Source organism: Carcharhinus amblyrhynchos, chromosome 12 (genome assembly GCF_965287045.1).
Source record: "Carcharhinus amblyrhynchos chromosome 12, sCarAmb.v2.hapA, whole genome shotgun sequence".
Classification (NCBI taxonomy): Eukaryota; Metazoa; Chordata; class Chondrichthyes; order Carcharhiniformes; family Carcharhinidae; genus Carcharhinus; species Carcharhinus amblyrhynchos.
The window spans coordinates 61337458-61359438 of record NC_137335.1 but is presented as its reverse complement, the minus strand read 5'-3'; the positions used below and the strand labels follow the sequence as shown (position 1 = coordinate 61359438).

At 40.2% G+C, this 21981-nt stretch overlaps 2 protein-coding genes across 2 annotated transcripts in view; one reads left to right on the top strand and one right to left on the bottom strand.

Annotated features, from left to right (window-relative positions):
- Positions 1 to 21981, top strand: part of thada (THADA armadillo repeat containing) — a 425051-nt gene that overhangs the window by 17766 nt on the left and 385304 nt on the right. The window lies entirely within an intron of this gene.
- The window catches only part of plekhh2 (pleckstrin homology domain containing, family H (with MyTH4 domain) member 2), a 117785-nt gene that overhangs the window by 61754 nt on the left and 34050 nt on the right, over positions 1 to 21981 (bottom strand). Inside the window, exons 3-8 of the mRNA XM_080200620.1 lie at positions 21371 to 21433; positions 18000 to 18149; positions 14119 to 14202; positions 13536 to 13617; positions 6376 to 6537; positions 4293 to 5287 (exon numbers count right to left, since the gene is read on the bottom strand). Of these exons, the coding sequence (XP_080056746.1) occupies positions 4293 to 5287; positions 6376 to 6537; positions 13536 to 13617; positions 14119 to 14202; positions 18000 to 18149; positions 21371 to 21433 (1536 nt within the window). The remainder of the gene's footprint in view (positions 1 to 4292; positions 5288 to 6375; positions 6538 to 13535; positions 13618 to 14118; positions 14203 to 17999; positions 18150 to 21370; positions 21434 to 21981) is intronic.

Genomic DNA, 21981 nt, shown 5'->3' with positions numbered 1-21981 from the left:
AGTTGATACACAGAACTACATGACACTATCTGGAATTATATCTTGTTGGCATCAATTAAGGTGACCTGACAGCATTCAGCTCTCAAGCCAATTCATGTATTGACTGTGACCTATACTAGTATGAATACAAGATCTCCTGTTTTGTGTTGATATTTTTAGAGGGAAAAAAAGGAGAATTGGTAATGTGAACTGATGACTCCTCATAGCTGATGCTCGCTACATATCATCCACATGGCTGTGAAGCACCCACTGTTGGATGAAAAACTTGCACTGCTGCTCTGTGGAAATTTCAAAGGTCAAAATGGCCCTGACTTGGCAACTGTAGATGCTGAACCCAGATCCAAAATGAGGGGGGTGGTGAACCAACTAGATGAGCATTCTAATTTTTCTTTCCAAACCTACATCCTCAATGGAATCCCACAAGAGATGAAAGTTGAGATATCTGTTCACCTTCTCACACTCCTGATGTGTTTTATTGACTTCCAACAAAACTACATATTTACCAATACTGTTAGAAATACTTCCAGCACCATCAGATACAGCTAAAATCTAAACATCTGACAACATAACCGAAGAAAGGCTACTTTTCCCACCAGACAGATCTCATTTGAAGACTAAGAGAGACCATAATTCACATCTGATGGATTACTAAAATATATTCACAAAGCTTGAATCCTTCTGAAGACTCACTGAAGTGCATTCAAGTGAAGCTCAAGTTAGCTATTTCTCCTGCAGTTTGTTGGAGTATCAACATGATTGCTATAGAATGTAGGATTGTGTTGTGATCCATTATACATTTCAGGTGCATCATTGAAAGGAAGTTCCAAGCTTTACAAAAGAGAGGAAAATAAAATAGAGAATGACTGTAAATTGCAATTGATCACTAAAATTTAGTCTAGACAGAACTAGGATTTAGTACATCGAATGATTTGTATGGCCAGAAATTCACACTCCCTCCAGTTGCGTTGAGAGATGGGGGTTGGAGGAAGCATAAGATAGCATGATTATCTGGTCTGATTTCGACGGTGGGGTGGACAGAGCTTTGGGCAGGAAACCAGCCCTTTCCCCTAGTAGGAAGCCAATGTAATCCAGTTAAGAGGTTTTTCCCATCCAGCCTCAAACTTTAGGCTGGTGGGAAGGGGTCAAAATAGGGTGCATGAATGAATTTCCATCTCAAGTGGGAAAGATGGGGAATGGGTACATCAATCTGAAAGCCCCTTCAGTTTTGGGGTGCCCTTCCCTCCGGGACAGGGAGCTCCAGCCCTCCTTGCCCTACCTTCCAACACTGAGATCACACCCTCTTCAACCCTTAGGGTATCCCCGACCCTCCCACCCTCGAGATCCCTGGTACATACTTGAAGGACCTGGGACTTAGGCTCAGACATGGCACTGCAGTACCTCTTCTGGCTACTGCGTCACTGTCCCTAGACGGGACTGAGAGTAACTGGCCAATTAATTCTCCAATGCAAGTCTTCCTTCTAAGGAAGGAGGAAAGTCCTGGCTTCTGCCAATCAACACTCAATTGAACATGAAATGGTAGTGGGCCTGTCGGAAACTATGGTTGGCATTCGCCATCCTGAAAATTCAGGTTTGTAAGTTTAGCCATGGCTGATAGCCGAACAAGCAGACAAGCCAAATAGAGGAAATTGCATGGCTGGCAGTGGTCTGTGAGACTTTAATTCAACTGTTTTATCAGAAAAATATGGTTTCAGTGGTTTGCTAGTCATTTAAGCCCTTTAACTTAATTTTGGTCTGTACTCTCATACTTTTCCTAAACTTTGTCTATGCCTTTGCAGCTTTTTTTTGGTGCCATTGCTTTTTTTTTTACTGACCTTGAGATGATACGAAATCTCACAGAATAGTCTCTCCTGATAAAAACCAATTTGCCATCTTTATTATACAGTAATACAATATAGGAACACACAGCAAACATAGGTAGAGTTTAATGTTAAAATATGCTACATTATGCCAAATGTAATGTTGAATCATAGAATGATTTAGAAGGAAACAATTCAATTTATTGTGCCTCTGGCAGCTCTTTGACAGAGTAATCCAGTTGGTCCCACACTCCTGTTGTCCTGGCAGCCCTGTAAATATTTTCCCTTCAAGTATCCAACTTTGAAAGTTATGATGTTGTGGAATTTATTGCCCTCCCTCAAGGTGTGTTTGGTATTGGGGGGCAGCGGGGGTGCAGCTATTGCATTATTAAGTATTAGAAATAAGTTATGGATGAAGAGGGTTTAATTTAGGGCAGGATTCTTCAGCCATTCCCGCCGGCAGGATTCTCTGGTTCTGCTGCGCTGAATGGAGATTTAGCTGAGTGCCAAATTCCCCAATCTCGCTTGTAGCAATGGCAGGATAAGAAGTCAGAGAATTCTGGCTTTAGTGTTTCTGTACGAGGGTAAAATTCTAGTTAGATTGATGTCAAACAAAGATGTTTTGTACGTTGAGGTTTTGGTTTTAGTTCAAACTGTGTGCCTAAGATGTTTATGGCATGAAAATTAAATAAAAGCTTTAAAAAGCAAAGAGATATTACCTTGCAACCAGGGGGACCTTTAGGGAAAAAAGCTTATTGAGTGTGGTTTTCAACTGGAAGCCAGAGTAGAAGTTTCACAGCCAGAGAAGCTGTCTAGAAGAAAAGCCATACCATGAGATAAGGGGCAAAGAAGATTAATGCCAGGATTTAAAGAAAGTATTAAGGAAACTAGGAAAATGAAAAAAAGTTTCCATGAAGTCTAAAGTTAAAGAAACAAATAGGAACTGGAACCAGCACAGAGTATTGTTCACTGAAGACAGAGGGAGCCACGAAGGGATTAGTTAGTGAGAAACCAGAAATACATCTGAAGTGGTTCTAAGGTTTGTAATACCTTACTACAGTTTGAGAGATATTAGTTGAAATAATTATGGAGAAATAGGTGGCTGGATCTTAGAGCTGTGGAAAGGCATTCAAGATGACAAAATCCTAAAAGGAGAGTTGAAAATCCTTCAAGCAAATCCTTGTTAAAACAGTGGAGGCAAAGCTTTGTTCAAAAGGATAGTTGAAAAACCTGGAAGCAGATTCTTGATGAAATCAGCTGATTAAAATCTTCTTTCCAACAATAGTTTCAAAGAGTGTCTTTTTGAAAATGGTGTTTGGAAACACTTGTGTAACAATCATTTTTGGAGAGTGTGGAATTTGAGAAGAAATCTATGAAATTTGAATTTAGCTTCAGAATGGGGTGTTATCCTTGAAACATGTGTATATTTGTGAAGATAAGGGAGTGAGTAGAAGTATTTGGCAGTCCAGTGATACCGTTCCTTCATTTTTTTAAAAAAAGCAAATTAGTCAAGCTTTTGAGCCAGGGATTGATTCTGGGACTTTCTCATCTAATAATATCAACTGGATCCTAACAGATGGCAGATGGGGACCCTATCGTCTCTTGTCTCTGCTTCCCTTAAGTCTAGTTTTGGAAGGGTCTGAATAGCCTTCCCACATGAACCCACTCTGCAAACATCAACACTAATCTGTTGCCTTGGTGATCCTAGACCTCAGGTGGGTGTATTATCGCGGCAGCGAGCACAGCTCCCTCAGAGGTACTATGGAGCTTTGCACAACTGCTGTCCTCTGACTGTACAGCAGCTTTTGGGTGTTTGGGATTTTTAACCCAAGTGTCCTTGATTCCAGGGAGGGTCTGCGGCTGCCCTGTTAAGTGCCTTATTTACACTTAATCCAGTGGTGCTTCCTGAAAAAAGGCAACCCAGAATTCTTGCTGGCTCTCTAGCTGATGGCAAGACCCTGAGAACTGCATTAAATACCACCCATTGATTCTGTTTCACCACTCTTTCAGACAGTGAGTTCCAGATCACAACAAACTGTCATGTAAATTACTTTTCCTCATGTCACCTCTGAATCTTAAATCTGCATTCTCTGGTTATAACCTCATGTGCCAATGGAAGCAGTTTCTCTTGATTTACTCTACCAAAATTGTTCATGATTTTGAACATCTCTATCGAAGTTTGGCACCTCTCAAAGCATAAAGATTGACTACTTGGTAGACTAATACTTCAATTGTGTGCGCCAGTGGAGTGATTTCAGAAAAGATATGAATAAGTCTTCAAAAAAATTTTCATATTGCCTTACACAATTAAGTACAGTAGTCTGGTTTGATGCATTTTGTTGAAATCTTTGAGAGCAAGAGGCTTGTAATGTTAAACCTGACAGAACAATTTTTCAAAATATCCATTGACATTTTTAATTCTGCAAATGAAATGTTAGCTGCTGACTATTATTGCATCAGGACAATAAAAATTACCCAGGAAGGAAATCTGTGCAGAGGAGGAGTTGGTGGCTTGTTGTTGGAAACTTTACTTGTTGTGTCTCCTGTTTCTGGTTTCCCTTCTGTAATTTGGCCTTCAGATGAATCATACAAAAACATTCCCTCATTATAGCGTGTATCCATTTTCCCCAAGATATCATCTTCACCTTCATTGATATCAATGTCTGTCTCTTCATGACACATTGGCCTCACCATACTAATAGCATTTCGGTTTCTGCCAAACAGATGATCAGCACTCAATTGAGGTTGGCTAAAATGCTTCTTCGCTTTGGCCACACTTACACTAAATACATTAGGAGTCCTTAATTTTGGAGGAGCTAAATTAGAGAATGAATTTGCCTGAATTAAAGACTGCATGGGCTGGATACTGGTGGCAGTTATTGGGGTTAAATGCTTTGATGCAAGTGCTGATGTTGGAATCGGGCTTGGAGTATTTGTTCTCCTAGATGACGAAGAATCTAGCCTTTGAGATTCAAATTTCTTGTTTAACTCATCAGAGGAAGTATCATGATCCATTCTTTTAATCAGTGTTTTTGAGTTCATTATTATGCTTGGAAAATGATCCACTACTTGTATAGTTTCAGTATTTGTAACTGCACAATGCAAGGGTAATTTCTGCCCAGGTCGGTCAACTGCTGTACACTCATCATCAAAGGCAGAGTTACTGTCATCAGATGCTGTCAAATAGGTGTCACTCCCAATGTGACTAAGCCTGATGCCTCCTTCTGATGTGTGGTTGGAGAGGCTTGACAAGTATTTGGCTTTTAGACACCTTCTCTTCTCGTCTTCATCATCAGAACTACCATCACTCAAAGACACAAAGCCCGTGGCTTCCTTTGGTAAAAACTGGCGGCTTGTTAGTCTTTTTCCATCTTGCAGCTTGGGTACACTGTTGTTTTGAGAAAAATCCCTTTGATCTGTTTCAGTATTTTGAACAGAATTCATCTGTAACTTCTTGTCCATTTCCTTTTCTGAAAAAGGTAATTACACAAGTTACAATTTGACCATGCTTTTTTTAGAAGTCACTTGGTATGATCTTGTTTGGTGCATTGATATATTGGGTGGTCAGTCCAAAATAGTGTGCCATCATGTTTTGGATACAGGTTCATGAGTTGCTTCCCCAAATCTTGAGTTCATAATCTCAAATGCATTGAGGAAGCCACTGTGTAGATCTACAGGAAGGGAGGGGAAATTAGAGGAAACCATTTCTGGGCTCGACCACCCCTTTTGAAGTATGGTCGCAGAAAGTGAACACAATAGTCTGCATGGTCTAACCAGTGAATTATAAAATCTCAGCAGGATCTGTGGATTATATTCCAAAAACTATACATTCTTTCATTCTGTTTATTTTTTTAATTGCTTCTCTTTACTTTCAATGTTGAGATAATATTACTTAAAAGTCCTTATAATGTTCTCCTTGTGCTAATTCTATTCACTTTATTACATAAGCACCAATATATCACTTCCTGCTTTCCACCCAATATGATCAATATTAAATTTAGTGTGTCATTTTTCTGTTAAATTGCATTACTAATATAAATCCTTTTTAATCGATTAATTGCATTCTCCATCCCTATTACATTTGCTTAATTTCTATAGATGTAATCATTTTACCTATTCTGCAATAAACTTCTTTTGTTACCATAAAATAATTTAATTAATGTAAAATTCTGTTATGTATCAACGCAGAACAACATCTCAACTTTCCTATTTTGCATCATGACGAATGCTAAAATCTTCAACTGGTATTGTCCTTTTGTTGTTCACATCTAGTGTAGACTAATGATCTTCATGAACAGTGATAAACTATGCAGTGTTAACTAATTTTATGCAAATTAATGTGGTTTCTTCATATTGCCTTTTTGGGTTTCCTGGAGAAACTAAATAAACCACCATAAGGATTCAATGTTGTTTTTTTCTAATTTCTAGAATGAAAGCATTTAAAAAAGTGAAGTAAAAAAAGTGAAACATTTGTTTAAATATTTAACTGTACAAATGTGGCAGGGTTTCCCAGCCCACAAAGCCATCTTTATTCAATTAATTCCAGGATTCCACCCACCTGTAAATTTTACATCCACTGACCCAGCTTCTAGGGTATTCTGCTGAAGACTTCTGGGGTTTCCTTTAAAGTACCCAAAAGTTAGGCTGCTTAGCCGTCGTGCTTCCCCTGATGCTTTGCTTAAATCAGATGGTGACTTTTGTCCTCGACTCCCTGTTAGGGCTGTAAGATAGCAAAAGACAAGGCACTGGTTATTTAAGCATAACTCTAGATGATTTTTGTCTGCAGTGTAAATGTAATTTTATTTATATTGGAAATAGTACACTAGAATGTGAAACAAAGCATCCTGTGCTCCAAAGGTCCTCAAAATGAGATGGTTTCCCAATGAGGCACTAGCCTGTCTTAGCAAAGTTGAGTGTTGAAATTACAAGCACGCTCAATTACATGTGAGGACTTTTCTACATGAAGATTAGAAATTATGAAAAACAAACAAAGCTTGGCACTTTGACTGAAGCTTTCAATCAATACATACCAAAATACCATACTGAGTAGCCATCTCCAATTATAGTGTAAGCTATGCCAAGTCATCTTGGTGTGATATTTGGATTTAAATTTTTCCTGATATATGGACTGGAATTGTCAGGTCCCACCTGCAGCAGGAAGCTTGGCCAGAAGTCAAAAATCAGTTTCCTAAGGCAGGATGAACTTCTGCAATTAAGTTCTTAGGACTTTATAGGAGAGTCAAGCTTCCTGACAAACCATAAATCAGAAAGTCCTTTTGCATGTATTTTGTGCCTCATAAAAGGCCAGTTCATCAGAATGATGTGTTTCCTTTAAATTTAGTTCTCCGTCAGTGAGAAATGAGAATGCTTACAAATTAGAAAGGTGATGCAGAATTTGGGTAGGGTGGCAGCTATGGGGGTGGGGGGGGGGGGAGTAGGGAGTTGACATGGGAGGCAGGCAAAGAGGAAAAGGGCAGGAGGGTGTCTGGGTAAGAAAGCCAGATTGTCTCTGGCTTGTTTAAAAGAGCAAGCACATCACGCATGTCTTGGTTCCATTACAGGACAGTGAATAGCCTCTCTGGACACTGAGTATTATATACCAGGAATGGTCGGCTTGTCTTACAAGAAGTTAGGTTTGTATCCAGTGGAGTAGAAGAATAAGAAGCAACTTGACTGAAACATACTGCATATTCCCAATATTCCCAACCAGAAACAATGGATGAATAGGGATATCCAGGATATCCACTGCTTGCTGAAGTCCAAATCAGGCGTTCAAATCAGGCAACACTGACCTATACAAGAAAGCCAGATACGATCCAAGGAGATCCATCCAAGATGCCAAAAAACAGTACTGGCCCAAGCTAGAATCCCAAGCTAGCCACACTGACCCCTGCCAACTATGGCAAGGTCTGCAAGACATAACAGGCTACAAGATGAAGGCATGTAAAATCGCCAGCTCCAACATACCCCTCCTTGATAAGCTCAATGCACTCTACGCCTGTTCTGAGCAAGAGGTCAGCAAGAGCATGCCCTCCACCCTGGAAGCCCCCTGGATGAACCTGTATCTGGTATCACCACTACAGATGGGAAAGCAGCTTTCTTGAAGTCAACCCACGGAAAGCGACCGACCTGGATGGAGTACCTGGACAAGCACTCAGATCCTGTGTGGATCAGCTGGTGGGAGTATTCACAGGCATCTTCAACCTCTCTTTACAAGAATCTGAGATCCCTATCTCCTTCAAGGTGATGACCATCATCCAGGCACTAAAGAAAAACCAAGCAACATGCCTTAATGACTACTGACTGGTGGCTCTGACATCCATCATTATGAAGTGCTTCGAAAGGCTCGGCATGGCACAAGTCAATTACAGCCCCCCGAACTATCTGGATCCACTACAATTTGCCTATCACCACAACAGGTCCACAGGAGATGCCATCTCCCTGGCCTTGCATTCAATCCTGAAACACCTACATAACAAGGACATCTATGTCAGACTCGTATTTCATGACTACAGCTCAGCCTTCAACACCTTTATTCCCACGAAACCCATCTCCAAACTCCACGGACTGAGCCTCGGCACCTCCCTCTGTGACTGGATCCTGAACTGCCTGACTCACAGACCACAATCAATAAGGATAGGCAACAACACCTCCTTCACGATCATTCTCAACATCGGTGCCCCACAATGCTGTGTTCTCAGCACCTACTACACTCCTTACACATCTGTGAACGTGTGAACAAATTCCCCTCCAATTTGATTTTCAAGTTTGCTGACAACACCATTGGATCTCAAACAATGGCGAGACAGAGCATAGGAATGAGATAGAGAATCTGGTGAATTGTTACAGCAACAATAATCTCTCCCACAATGTCAACACAATGAAGGAGATTGTCATCAACTTCAGGAAGCATAAAGGAGAACTTGCCCCTGTCTACATCAATGGGGATGAAGTAGAAAAGGTCGACAGCTTCAAGTTTTTAGGTGTCCAGATCACCAACAACCTGTCCTGGTTCCCCCACGCCAACACTATAATTAAGAAAGTCCACCAACGCCTCTACTTTCTCAGGAAATTTGGCATGTCAGCTACGACTCTCACCAACTTTTACAGATGCACCATAGAAAGCATTCTTTCTAGTTATATTACAGCTTGGTCTGACTCCTGCTTTGCCCAAGACCGCAAGAAACTGCAAAAGGTCATGAATGTAGCCCAATCCATTACACAAACCAGCCTCCCATCCATCGACTTGGTCTACACCTACCAATGCCTCAGCAAAGCAGCCAGCATAATTAAGGACCCCACACAACATGGATATTCTCTCTTCCACCTTCTTCTTTCGGGAAAAAGATACAAAAATCTGAGGTCACGTACCAACCGACTCAAGCTTCTTCTCTGCTGCTGTCAGAATTTTAAATGGACGTACCTTGCATTCAGTTGATCTTTCTCTGTACACTAGCTATGACTGTAACATTACATTCTGCACTCTCTTGTTTCCTTCTCTATGAATGATATGCTTTGTTTGTATAGCGCATAGGAAACAATACTTTTCAATGTTAATACATGTGACAATAATCAATCAAGTCTAATCAAATCAACAACTCCTGAGGGGTATTGATAGGGTGGATGTGAAGAGGATGTTTTCTCATGTCAGAGAATCTAGAACTAAGGTTCACTTTTTAAAAATAAGGGGTTGCTCATTTAACACGAAGATGAAAAGAAACTTCTTCTCTCAATAGGACATGAGTCTTTGAAACTCATTTTCTCAAAAGGCAGTGGAAGCAGAGTCTTTGAATATTTTTAAGGCAGAGCTAGATAGATTCTTGATTAACAAGAGGGCAGGCAGGGTATGAAGTTACAATCAGATCAGCCATGATCTTATCGAATAGCGGAACAGAGTAATGATGGGCAGTTGAATGGTTACTGGATGGATAGGAATGACAAGGTGATGATGGTGTTGGAGGATGGCTGTAGCTTGATGTGTAATGGGGAAGATGGATGGTGTTTGACATGTCAGAAATCTCACACATCAAGTTCTCGAGGTTGCTGAATAGTTCTTAAAACCTCTCAAGTATTTGATATTTGAAGGCTCTCTTTTTGGATGGGAGGAGTTAATGCCTCATTTTTTTGGGCCAAGCAAAGAGCCAGCCTGTTAGTTATTAGTCTGCTCCATGAGAATCAGATTTGGCCGAGTTCTGCTCTCAAGGTTCCAACACCCATTAAAAAGCTTTGCTCCGTGACTAATGGATCACATTTCAATGAGCGCCCATCAAGCTTTAGAGCTACAATATATTGTTTGCTGATTGGTATCTGCTGCTGTCAGAGACAACAATGTCGGGAGGGAGGGATGTCGATGCCTCCAAAGGGCATGGGTGGGAATGGCAACAGACTTCTGACTCCAAACCTCCATCCTTCTGGGTAAATGGTCATGGCTGACAAGCTCAAATGTCAGAGTCCTTCTATGATTCCAAGACAATGGTCTCTCTGTAGTCTCAAGGGCCATGTAGGCAAGCTGAATCATGTTCACGGGAGAGTTCTTGCACGTGGCTCTCCTCACTCCAGTCAATGTGCAATGCCTCCATGTATAGTCATGTATGAGGGGAACGCAACTGTGGTTTGACATGATGTCCTTCACTTGGAAGGGGTGGGGTGTGGGTGCCATGTTTAGATGGAAACCACGCACATGGCTTAGCATTCATATTGAGCCTCACAATGAAGGTCAATCTACAAAGAACACACTCATTGGATGGATCACTGCAATTTTTTCACAGATCCAGAGGCCTAGCAATTGCAGGTTCCAGGTATCCTTGCCTTTCCACTGGCTCTTGTCCCAATGAACAAGTTAGCCCCGGACCTGAAAAGGCATCCTGAGCAGCAAGAGGTGACAGGGGCCTCAAGACAATTAGGATGCTGGCAGCCAGTGCAATGGTGAACACTGACCAGAATTTGGGTATATTGCAGGTGCAGCTACGTGTAGTTGAGTGAAAGAAAATACCGGAGGTGCCTTAGGGTGTCCTTGAATATGGTTGTTCACATCTTCCAGCTTCTCTATGAAGATTCTTTGAATGCGCTGTGGCCATATTATCACACAAGACAAATGCTGCATGTTTATGCTTGGTTGAAAATGAACATACAAATTAGAAGTAGGAGGAGGCCACTCAACCCCACGAATTTGCTCTGCCATTCAATAACATCATGGCTAATCTGAAGATTTCCAGAGAGCTCTCAAGATGCCTATATTCTGAACCATCTCCAGGTGCAGCAAGCTTTTGAAAGATTTCAGTAATTGCAGGACTGGCTTCTTGGGGTCAGGGAATATTCTCAGAAAACCTTGTGATTTACGCCAATTCTCTGTCCACAGATTCCCACTAAGAGGAGCTACAATGTGACACATGCCTCCATAAGGGCCAACACTGAGCAAATGATAGGTTTCCTAAAGATGAGGTTCAGATATTTGGACTGTTTGAATGTCTTATTTGAAGGAGACAGGGATCACCGAGATGTTTCTTCTGACAATGATGATGGTAAGGGAATATTGATGATGAAGGCCAGTATGTCACAGAGGCACTTGCAAAGGCATGGCATAGCAGACGAGCCCAGGATATTCTAATAACTAACAGATTCTAGGTACAGCAAGCTGTGGAACAACAAGAGAGAATCTAACATTGCCCTATGACATTCAGTGGATCTCATCACAGAATCCTTCACTATCAATGTCCCGGTCCTGGGATGTGTGTGTGTGTGTGTGTGTGTGTGTGTGTGTGTGTGTGTGTGTGTGTGTCGGAGGGAGGAGAGAGAGAGAGAGAGAGAGAGAGAGAGAGAAAAGAGGAAAGAGGATGGTGGTGGTTACCATTGACCAGAAATTGGACTGGACTAGCTATATAAATATTGCGGCTACAAAAGCAGATCAGAGACTAAGAATTTTATGATGACTAAGCTTCTGACGCCCCAAAGCATGTCCACAATTGAAAAGGCACAATTCAGGAGTATGATGGAATATTCTCCACTTGTCTGGATGAGTGCAACACCAAAAACACTTAACAAGCTTGACACCATCCAGGATAAAGCAACACACTTGATTAGGATTCCTTCCACAAACATTCATGCCCTCCAACACCAATGCACAGCAGCAGTGTGTACCACCTACAAGATGCACTGCAGGAACTCACCAAGGCTTCTTAGACAGCACCTTCCAAACCCACGACCACTACTACATAGAAGGACATGGGCAGCAGATGCATGGTAATATCACCATCTGAAGTTCCACTCCAAGCCACTCACCATCCTGACTTGGAAATATGTTGCCATTGCCTCACTATCATTGGGTCAAAATCCTGGAACTCCCTCCGTAACAGCACTATGGGTGCACATACATCACATGAATTGCCCCTCTCCCCCTCTCTCCATGTTCCCACCACTGATCTCAAACAGAGAGCATCGGATGCTAGGCACCTATCTCCTCACTAACTGGAGTCCCCAAATCCGACTTCTATGGAACATGTCTGTTTTGCACTGATTCTGGATGGCCAAACACGGTGGTAAAGGAGGAAGTGCTAGGAAAGTTGGGGGTGCAGCTCATTAAGTCAATTTAAATGCATGCAAATGCATTTAAATGGTCTCCATGTCCATTTTGGACACGGTCTCGACTGTGGCTATTGTCAGGCCTTGGTAAAGGGGGAACTGGTGTAGAGGCAGGCACGGATCATGTTACTCAGCTCATGCCTGACTTCATCAAGTTTTCGCGCTCGAAAACGGGTGCAATGCAATGATAAAATTGGGCCCCTTGTGTCAAATGCACACATCAGAACTTGCATAGCATTTAATTCTTCCACAACCTCAGGCACCTGTAAGTAGATATGAGATTTTTCCCATGCCCTCACAAAGTTTGTAGGCATGGCACATTGAAAGCAACATGAAATCTTATCTGCATAATGATACAATAATGTTAGCCTTACATCTGTTCTCAATGAAAGTACAGTCTTTGGAGAGAGTTCTTTCAGATGGAACCAGAAACATGGGTGCGTAGGGAAGAACAGCTCAAGTGGACCATTTGGCTTCTTGAGTTCTGTCTTTCATGTAGCTTGATCAGGGAGGTTCTTGTTACTGGTTCCCAATTGCTACTTGCCCGCAGTAACGCCATATCCCTGAACATCTTTATTATCCTGAAAATTACTTTGGAATCCACCTCAATGACAATGCCTCACTTGCCCTTTGGGGCGTTGATTATCAACAACTTATGACCCTCTAATTGCAGTGACACCTACAAATCTCAGTCCTAAATGCCTTTACCATTACTATGAGGCCATGCTCCTTCATTCTGGACACACCAGCCAAGTTAAACATCTTTCCTGTGCTGTCAGTCTCACTGTAGCCAAAAGCTTTCAGACCTTCAGTTTCCTCCATTTAGAAGATCTAAACTGCAGCAATTTCATTTCTAATGTGAATATTCCTACTCTGCATAATAATGGAAGAGGACAAAGACGTGTAGAAGGAACAAAGTTTTAGAAGGTAGAAGTCAATATATTGGCCTTGCATTTACTGGCTACTGATTTTTATAGCTCATTTTTACGTTCCTATATCAGGAAATGAGCTCTACAAGTAAGATTGGCACAAAAACAGGCAAGAATTTAGACTTAATCTCACAATATTTCCAGCATAAGTTGGATCAAGAAAATTCCAATCTATCAATTTCAGTGGCCATCTGAGGGGAATGGCTCTTACCTTGTAACTTGGTCTGAAGGATCTGAATGTGTTCTACCTGTTGCTGATTAGCAAGTTTAAAATTCTGATTTTCAGTTTCAAGCTATGAGTAAAGAAAGGATATTAATGTGATATTAAATTGTATGTGTCACCCTATATTAAACACAGAAAATTAAAATAAGAACCAGTGGTTTAGACAAGATTGCCTAAATAATCACATTACATAACATGCATCAAAACTTCATTCTTCTGAGCCACTAAGATTGCAATATTTCAGATATGTTTCCAGCAATTGACATAGACTTCTGAACAAAAAAAAACAGTAACATTAGTTCAACTGAAATGTCACATAAATCTTCACCGTTGTGAACCTATATGAACTTCTTGGGAAAATTTGTGATCAATATAATTAAATTTCAATCTTATAAATGAACAGTTCAATGCAGCTTGGAATACATTTTTCAAAACAAAGAAATTTTTAAAAAATTGCAAATATGCTTTGCAGGTCAAAAATTCCAAAAAGAAAAAAAACAACTTCAATAGCACAAATAATTCAATATGCATCGCCTGTTCGTCCTATAAATATGCAGCAAAACTCAGGTACCTCCTGAAGTTTCATTGTTACCCAATCCTTGATTTTTGCTGCTTTCTCTTCTATTATTTTGGCCTCCTGTATTCGAAGATGCTTCTGAAACCAAAAACTAACTATTAGCCTTCTGTAAACATGTAAACATTTTCAGTAGAACAAAACACATTGATGAAAGGCAAGTGAAGGTAAAACAGAAAGCCACAGAAATGGACATGGATTATTTTGTAAGGGATTCACAAGGGAGTACAAGCCAAATGTTTGCAGGCATAATGAAATCATTAATTGACATCCTTTTCATATAATGTATGGTGGTATTGGTCTCTTGCAATACCTTTAGAAAAGGCTATATAATTCCAAACAAATCAATGTAATGATTGTTTAGAGTAGAAAATATTAAGTGGAAATATGTTGAGAATGTATCGAAGTAGCAAAGCACACTGGCTGTTTACATGCACTTTAATCAAAAGAAAATATATTTCACTAACATCACAAATGTTCCAGTTCTAGCTTTTTGAACTTAAGTTGGAAACTCAAATAGTACTGTTTCTTACCCATGTCCATTGGTGAGAATGAAACTGTACGGAGCAAACATCTTTTACTAATTTACAAACTGAGGAAATCTGCATCAATGTTGATTTTGCCAAAGGAACATGAGCTAGGAACCACTGGAATTTTGACCTACGTGCCATATACTCCTTAGCATAAGACAATGGTAGACTAGGAAGCAGTTTCACTTATCTACCTTTAATTATGCTGAAGAGCACGTACAAGAGAAACAGATATTTATCAGCACAAGCCTGTTCACACCCCAAAGTTTCAGATCTAGGGCTGGGTGGATTAATGAAGAGTGAAGTTATTTATCTCCCTTGCACTAGACTATTTTTGGTCTAATATATTTAAACTTAATTTGAGTAGTTATGCTTCAGAATTCAATTTGATGTCATTGCACATCCCTGCCACCTGGACCTGTTTTGGGTGTTACAATTAAGCTTAAAGCCTCTGTGCTAGCGAGGGGAAAATCAATCAAGGTCAGTAAGTGGGATAACTGAAGCGCCACAATCAATTCTCTAAGCCTATACAACCATCTAAATCCTTGGATCAAGAACTCAATTGTATGCCCGATGATCAACATGGTGGTCCCATGGCTCTCGAGGTTTGTACCTCGTTTTCATAGGCATGACACGTGATGGAGGGCTGTTGTATGCTATATGTGGTGAGGTGGCCTTTGACCCTTTAAAACAAACCTCTAAGTTTTGTTGCGTGGTGTGCCGAGATGGTTTACTGGAGCAGAATGAAGATAAAATGACGGTTGCCTGGAAACTTGGCACAGATCTGCATTATTCTGTGGTAGTGATCACTGACCAGCTGTTTAACGATAGAATGAAATCCTTTCCTGTTTACAAACTCTCCTGGCTGGGATGCTGATGTTCTAATGACAATGTTGGTACTGTCTATGACTCCTGGCATACAAGGGAAGCTAACCATTACAGACATTTCCGGGGCCTTTTCATTCTGATTGCTAGGTTCTATTGGGAAAGTATTTTACTGACGAGCATTGGCAAATTAGTGACCTGCTTGATGACCTGTAGATTAAAGGATTTGAGAATAGCATTCTGAAATAGATAGGGGAGACTTTAACTGTCAGGCAAAATATGACCACCTGAACCCAGCAGGATGTATCTCTCCTTGCAGATGGCTGCATTGCGCAGTACAACCTGCTTGGAGAAAACCATATATTTCTCATGTAGTAATCCTAAAACAAATACAGCTACCTTCTCTAAAACCCCTGTAACCTGATGTTGTCAGATTTTCTTTGAACAACACCTTCCCCCACCTCACACATGCTGTCTCCAAGCCATATTTCTGTGCTTTGTGGAACCCAATCACCAAGACCCTCCATTCATCACAATATTTCTGCAGCTACTGATTAGCTGAACTGTGCCCTCACTTCCAGCTTTGATACCCTAGTCATAAAAAAAACATTATTCCCTCTCACCCTAAACATAACCAAATCTTTTTTAAAAACCTTTCATGGGATGTGGACATCACTGGTAAGGCATCATTTGTTCATCCATTCTTAATTGCCCTTGAGAAGGCTCTGCTCCTTTAAGTCTAAAGGATGCAGACTTGAAGGATATGGCTGACAACTGTTTTAGCCACAATCTGATCTCTGTTACAGCTTGATCTGGTTAGGCCATGTAAAGCATCACACAGCCTTGCTCATACCTTGTGAAACCACTCAGTATTCCAGTACCAACTCTGAATGCAAAGATAACACTGGTTTCTTTTCTCTACTGTAAATTATGTTAATCCCTTGTCTCCTCTACCTTCAGCTCCAACAATAACTCTGAAGAGCTCATGGATTGCTTTGTTATGAAGATTTGGAGAGCATCTAATTAGCTGCATCTCTCACTGCCCTCCCTTCCCCTACACTTCTCGGCCTAATTTGCTCTGAAGCTCCCCACTGCCTAGCCCAAAACTTACATCTTTCTGTAGTTTTTCTCCAATCTTCCCTCATTTTCTCTTTGAGCTCATCTTGCCATGAGAGGCACCTCCCGCTACATCAACCTTATTCACATTAAATGACTAACTGCTAATTGACCCTTCCTGGTCTATGTTATGTTATGATATTGATAGTTCTCTTTGTTCAAATTCTGTCTCTCTCCTTTAAATTGTTACAATCACATTCTTCTTCAAAAAGCCTGGACCTCGTTGCCCTTGCGACTTACTGCCCCTCTCCAACCTCTCATTCCTTTTCATGGGCCTCGAGTGTGTTGTCGCCTCCCAAATCTGGATCTGGACAATTCATAACCATCGTGCCTTGACCATGAAATGAGCTTTTAAGCATATATTCGCTTAATAATTAAAACCACCTTTTATCATTTACATAATATCCCCTGACTTTGTTCCTCCTTTAGCTCATTTGCTGCTGACACCTTCATTATTAATCTTGTACCTCTAAATTATTCCAATGCACTGCCTTGCCTCTCACAATCTACCTTAATTATCATAGAATCCCTACAGTACAGAAGGAGGGCATTCAGCCCTTCAAGCCTGACCATAATCTCACCCAGGCCCTATTCCCATAACCCCACACATTTACCCTGCTAATCCCCATACACTAGGATCAAGTTAGCATGGCCAATCAACTTAACCCACACATCTTTGGACTATGGGAGGAAACCGGAGCACCCAGAAGAAACCCACGCAGACACAGGGAGATTGTGCAAACTCCACACAGACAGTGATTTGAGGCCAGAATTGAACATGCATCTTTGGCGCAGTGAGGCAGCATTGCTAACCACTGTGACACCATGCCACCCCTTCGACATGAGACCATCCAAAACTTTACTGCCTGTTAATTGCACTGAGTCCTGTTCACCTATCATCCCTAGGTGACTTTCACTGCATCCCAATCAAGCAAGTCTCGATTTTAAAATCATCATCCTTGTTTTCAAATGCCTCTCCCCATCTCCATAATCTACTCCAGCTTTCTGAGATATTTGCACTCATCTAAATCTAGCATTTCCAATTTTAAGCCAACATTGGTGGCCATTCCTTCAACTGCATAGACCCTAGACTCTGAAATTCTCTCTCCAGCTTTCAATCATCTGACCTAATCTCTCCCGATGTGATTTTGTGTTATATTTTGTTTTATAATGCTCCTGCAAAGTGCCTTGGAATATTTTATGTTAAAAAATGTTATGGTAATATAGGTTGTGTGATTGAGCATGGAGAAAATAACAGCACAATTGAAAGAAGGTACACACTGCTTTTGAATATATCAAATCAAAATTAATTTCTTTGAAGTACAACTTCATATTTAAGCAATGCTCATTTCTATCTGACTGAGGAATAACCTACACAAATAGAACTTGAAATATGTGATAGCTAACCTGCTCATCAAGCTGCAGCTCTAAACGTTGTATTATATCGTCTTTTTCTAGAATAAGGGTTTCCAACTCTTGACAGCTTTTGTACAACTTATTCTCTGAATCACCAGTCTGGATGTTGGCTGCTTTTAGCTTCTCCTCCATAACACAAACCTAGGAGCACAAAAAAACTGATAAGAGATGTAATAATATTCTTTATAAAACAAAATAAAGAAACAGTCAATATCTGCTTGAATACTAGTAAAGGAAGCTTGGCTCCTCCTGCCAACTCTTGGTGAAATTCTATGTTAAATGAGAGATTTCACGTCTGATTCCAAATTCCAGTAACATTACAGTTGTATAGTCATTTCCTGGCATTTGGATGCACCATAGCTTCAGTGCCAAAGTAAAATCCAGACAGTGACATTTCCTGAATGAAATCATCATGTTCTAAGAATCACTTGGTTCAACTGCTTAACAATATTTTCCATTTGTAATGAGGTGCAAAGCAAACATGTGCAGAAGTCATTTGTTAATCATCACTTCCAGTTCTTCTACTAATTTTTTTGGTACGTATCTATTTCTAAGGCATTCTTATTATGGTATCGATTTATACAGGAAAATTATTAATTTCCTGAAGACAAATTCAAATCTCTAACAAAAGACATTAAAAAATCTGAAAATTCTCTTGTAACCTCTTCTAGATACAAATGATGGCCACAATTTTCTCTTCCACTTTTGGTTTTCACTCTCTTGCTTCACTTCGTTTCTCTCACTTTCCTTCAATTGTACTTCTCTTTCTGCTCCTTCCCTTTTTCTCTCTTCTGTTAATTTTGGTTTTCATCTGAACTATTTTCTCTTTTTTTCTCTCCAGTGAGCAGATTGACAAACATCAATCCTGGACATTAGGCTGGTGAAAAAGGATGCCAAATAGTGCAAGAACCATCATATAGTGAATCCTGAGAACTGTAATCTTTTAAATCAAATATGAACATTTGCATATGAACTACTGGTTTAACTTACTGTCTTACATCAGGCTGCCAAGCATGGGAAATTAGCTGGTTTGGCTGGGGAATCTGATATACATAGCCAGATTTCAATGCTTCCAGATCCATGTAAAATATTTTTAATCGCAATTTTTTTAAATTGGGGATAAGATTGAAATTGTGTATTATGTTTGGTTAATAATAAAAGTAAAAACTAACCAATCAGAAAGGAGAAAAACAAAAAGACTTAATTGACGGAAATGACTTTGAACATGATGCCACCTTTCAGAAGTGGTGTAAATTGAATGCTCTGCAGATCAATGTAGATAAAACCAAACAACTACTTTTATATGTGAACCTCTGTCTTAATGACTGACTGTAGAGGCTGTAAAATGTTTCAAGTATCTGGAAGCACATATAAACCAGAAGCTAAGTTTCACAGGGAACACAGACTGTATTTTTAAAAAGGCTAGCCAGCGCCTATATTATATCAGAAAACTAAAAGGATTTGGAGTGAATCAAGCTTTTTATGGAGAGTAAAAGTCTAGTAGAGAGTATCCTAACATTGCGCATGACAGTCTGTAAAACCATTGGTAGAGAGCATTCACAGCTCGATCATGTATTTAACAGGAAATTTCAGGCTGTGATTGGTGATCCTCTCACTTCTTATTTCCCCAATTTGAAAGGCTGTCCCTGGGCAGGTGCTTTAGAATGCCTAATGGCAGGAAAAAATCAGTTCAAGAGGTCTTTTTGTCTGAGTGCTATATGCTAATTAAATAACACAGTAAACTCAACCCGCTGTTTTTATTTATTCAACTGTAATAAATGCTTAATGTAAGATTGCAATCTGTTATGTTTGTGCGGCATGGATGTATATATGTTATATATGTACAAATGTATGAATATAAGTGTACACAAAGTATTCACTGTTTATATCCTATAACCTTATAGAGATGAAGGCAAATCTCTACTTTTGCATGGACAATAAAGTAGACAAATTTCTACTTTTGCATGGACAATAAAGTTCTATTCTGTTCTACTCAACCAATGAATAAGAAGAAATCAACTGGCATCTCAATGCAAATTACAAACTTCATAGTCACAATGTATAAGAAGCGATAAAACATGTTATTAACGTTCAACAATATGCAAACAATTCAAATAACATGCAACAAAAGCATTTTGTTTGTTTTTTTGAGAAAAATAATAACTACTGCTGAAATATGTGTAATGATTGTTGCCAGGCAAGGGTAAGCAGGAGAAGGAGGAGAGAGCAGTAGATTAGGGCAAGCGCTTTTTCATTCTTTGTGGAATCAAGAGGACCAAAAGTATACTTCCGGGCCATCAAAATTCAAGTCCAGGCCAAACATGTTGAACTTATGTGAACAGTCTGAATCAAATTAAGATTGTGACAAAGGAGCAGGGTCGGCAATGGACAGCAATGCCTTCAGTCTTCCCAATGTTGGGAACGATTCAAAGACGAGCAGTGTAATAACATAATGACAGTGAAATGGTCAGTGGAGGATGGGATGTGGTAAAGCTGGATGTCATAAATATACATGTACAATCTGACACGATGGCAAGATTTTCCAGCCCTTCCTGCTGGCAGGATGGAAGGTGACACCCCCCTCTCTACACTTGGTTCCCCAATGGCATGGCTGACAAGCAATGCAAATGGCCATTAGCTTCAGCAGGATTGGAAGATCCCACTGCCTTATTCAAATATAGAAGCATATTGGGGGAGGAACAACCTGGTTCAGGATCAAACTCGGATCAACATTTTTCCAATAGGATACATATGCATATTTCCAAAACCTCAGATTTCTTTGAGTGCTTCAACTAAATCAACTTTGACTGCATCAGATGGTAGCTGTGTACTTGCATGTTAATGATTTGTTGTGTGAGGACGTGGGCGGGCAATTCTCCCTGCAGCAAGCTGGGAGATTTTAGCAGAGTTGGATTAGCGCGATCTATGCTGCGCGTCTGGCTTCGAGCGCCTCTCCCAGTGCCAGATTTCTGGTGCTGTCCATTCTGCACTGGAAATAGGCATGGAACTGTATTAGTTATGCAGCAGGGGATTTTAATACTATATAAATATAACTAGCGGGCCGGGAACTGAAGACTATTTCAGTACTGACAGATCAACACATGTGCAGTGGCCCACTCAGTGCTATGCCGTTGGCCTCTTCAGTGGCAAAAGGCCCCGCCCACTGATTTTCAGTGTGATTTAAAATAGTGCACTCTGCAGTGCAAAGAATGTGAAAGATTCATTTTGAAACTCCCACTGAAAAAAAAGGCATGGTTTACTTCAGTATTCATGCAAATTTGGCACTTAGAATTTTTTTTTAGGAGAATCGTCCCCATGATACAACATAACCTACTGTATGCAAAAGAAAACTTATACACCACCTGCTGGTACGCTTTCTCAGCACGACGATTGGCTTCAATTACTTGCCTCTCCAATTGTTGCATCTGAAAAGCAGAAAACAGTACATTAATATGAAGTTAGCTACAGCATGAATTCCATTGGTGCAATTTAAAACTGCACTGAAACCTTTGTGGTTGATTATGCCCAAGATAAAACAAAAGGATAATGTTGAGCAAGTTGAGAAAGGAAACTAGACTATTCCAATGCTATAATAAAAAAAGTAGAAGCAGTATGTTTCAGGATACCTTTCAAAGGCCTAAATCAGTGCCACCACAGCATGTGTGTTATATGCAGTTGTGTACTGACAATTCAGTATGCACACATCAAGATTTATTAATAACTGCTTGCAAAATAGTATTTGTAAAATGCTATTCTACTGTTGAAATTAAGACATGTAAAAAAAATTGAAGTCTGCATTTTACGATAACGCTGAAGGCCCACTCCGTAAATAAGCAGCACACGTGTCAGCTTTGCAAGTTTCATTGTAATACAAATGAGGCAGGGCTACTCGCTCCCACTGCATAGACTATCACTTCAAGGAATGCTCTTTTCCTTCTGTGCAATCAGTTGTACAGCATTGCTGGTGCTAAGC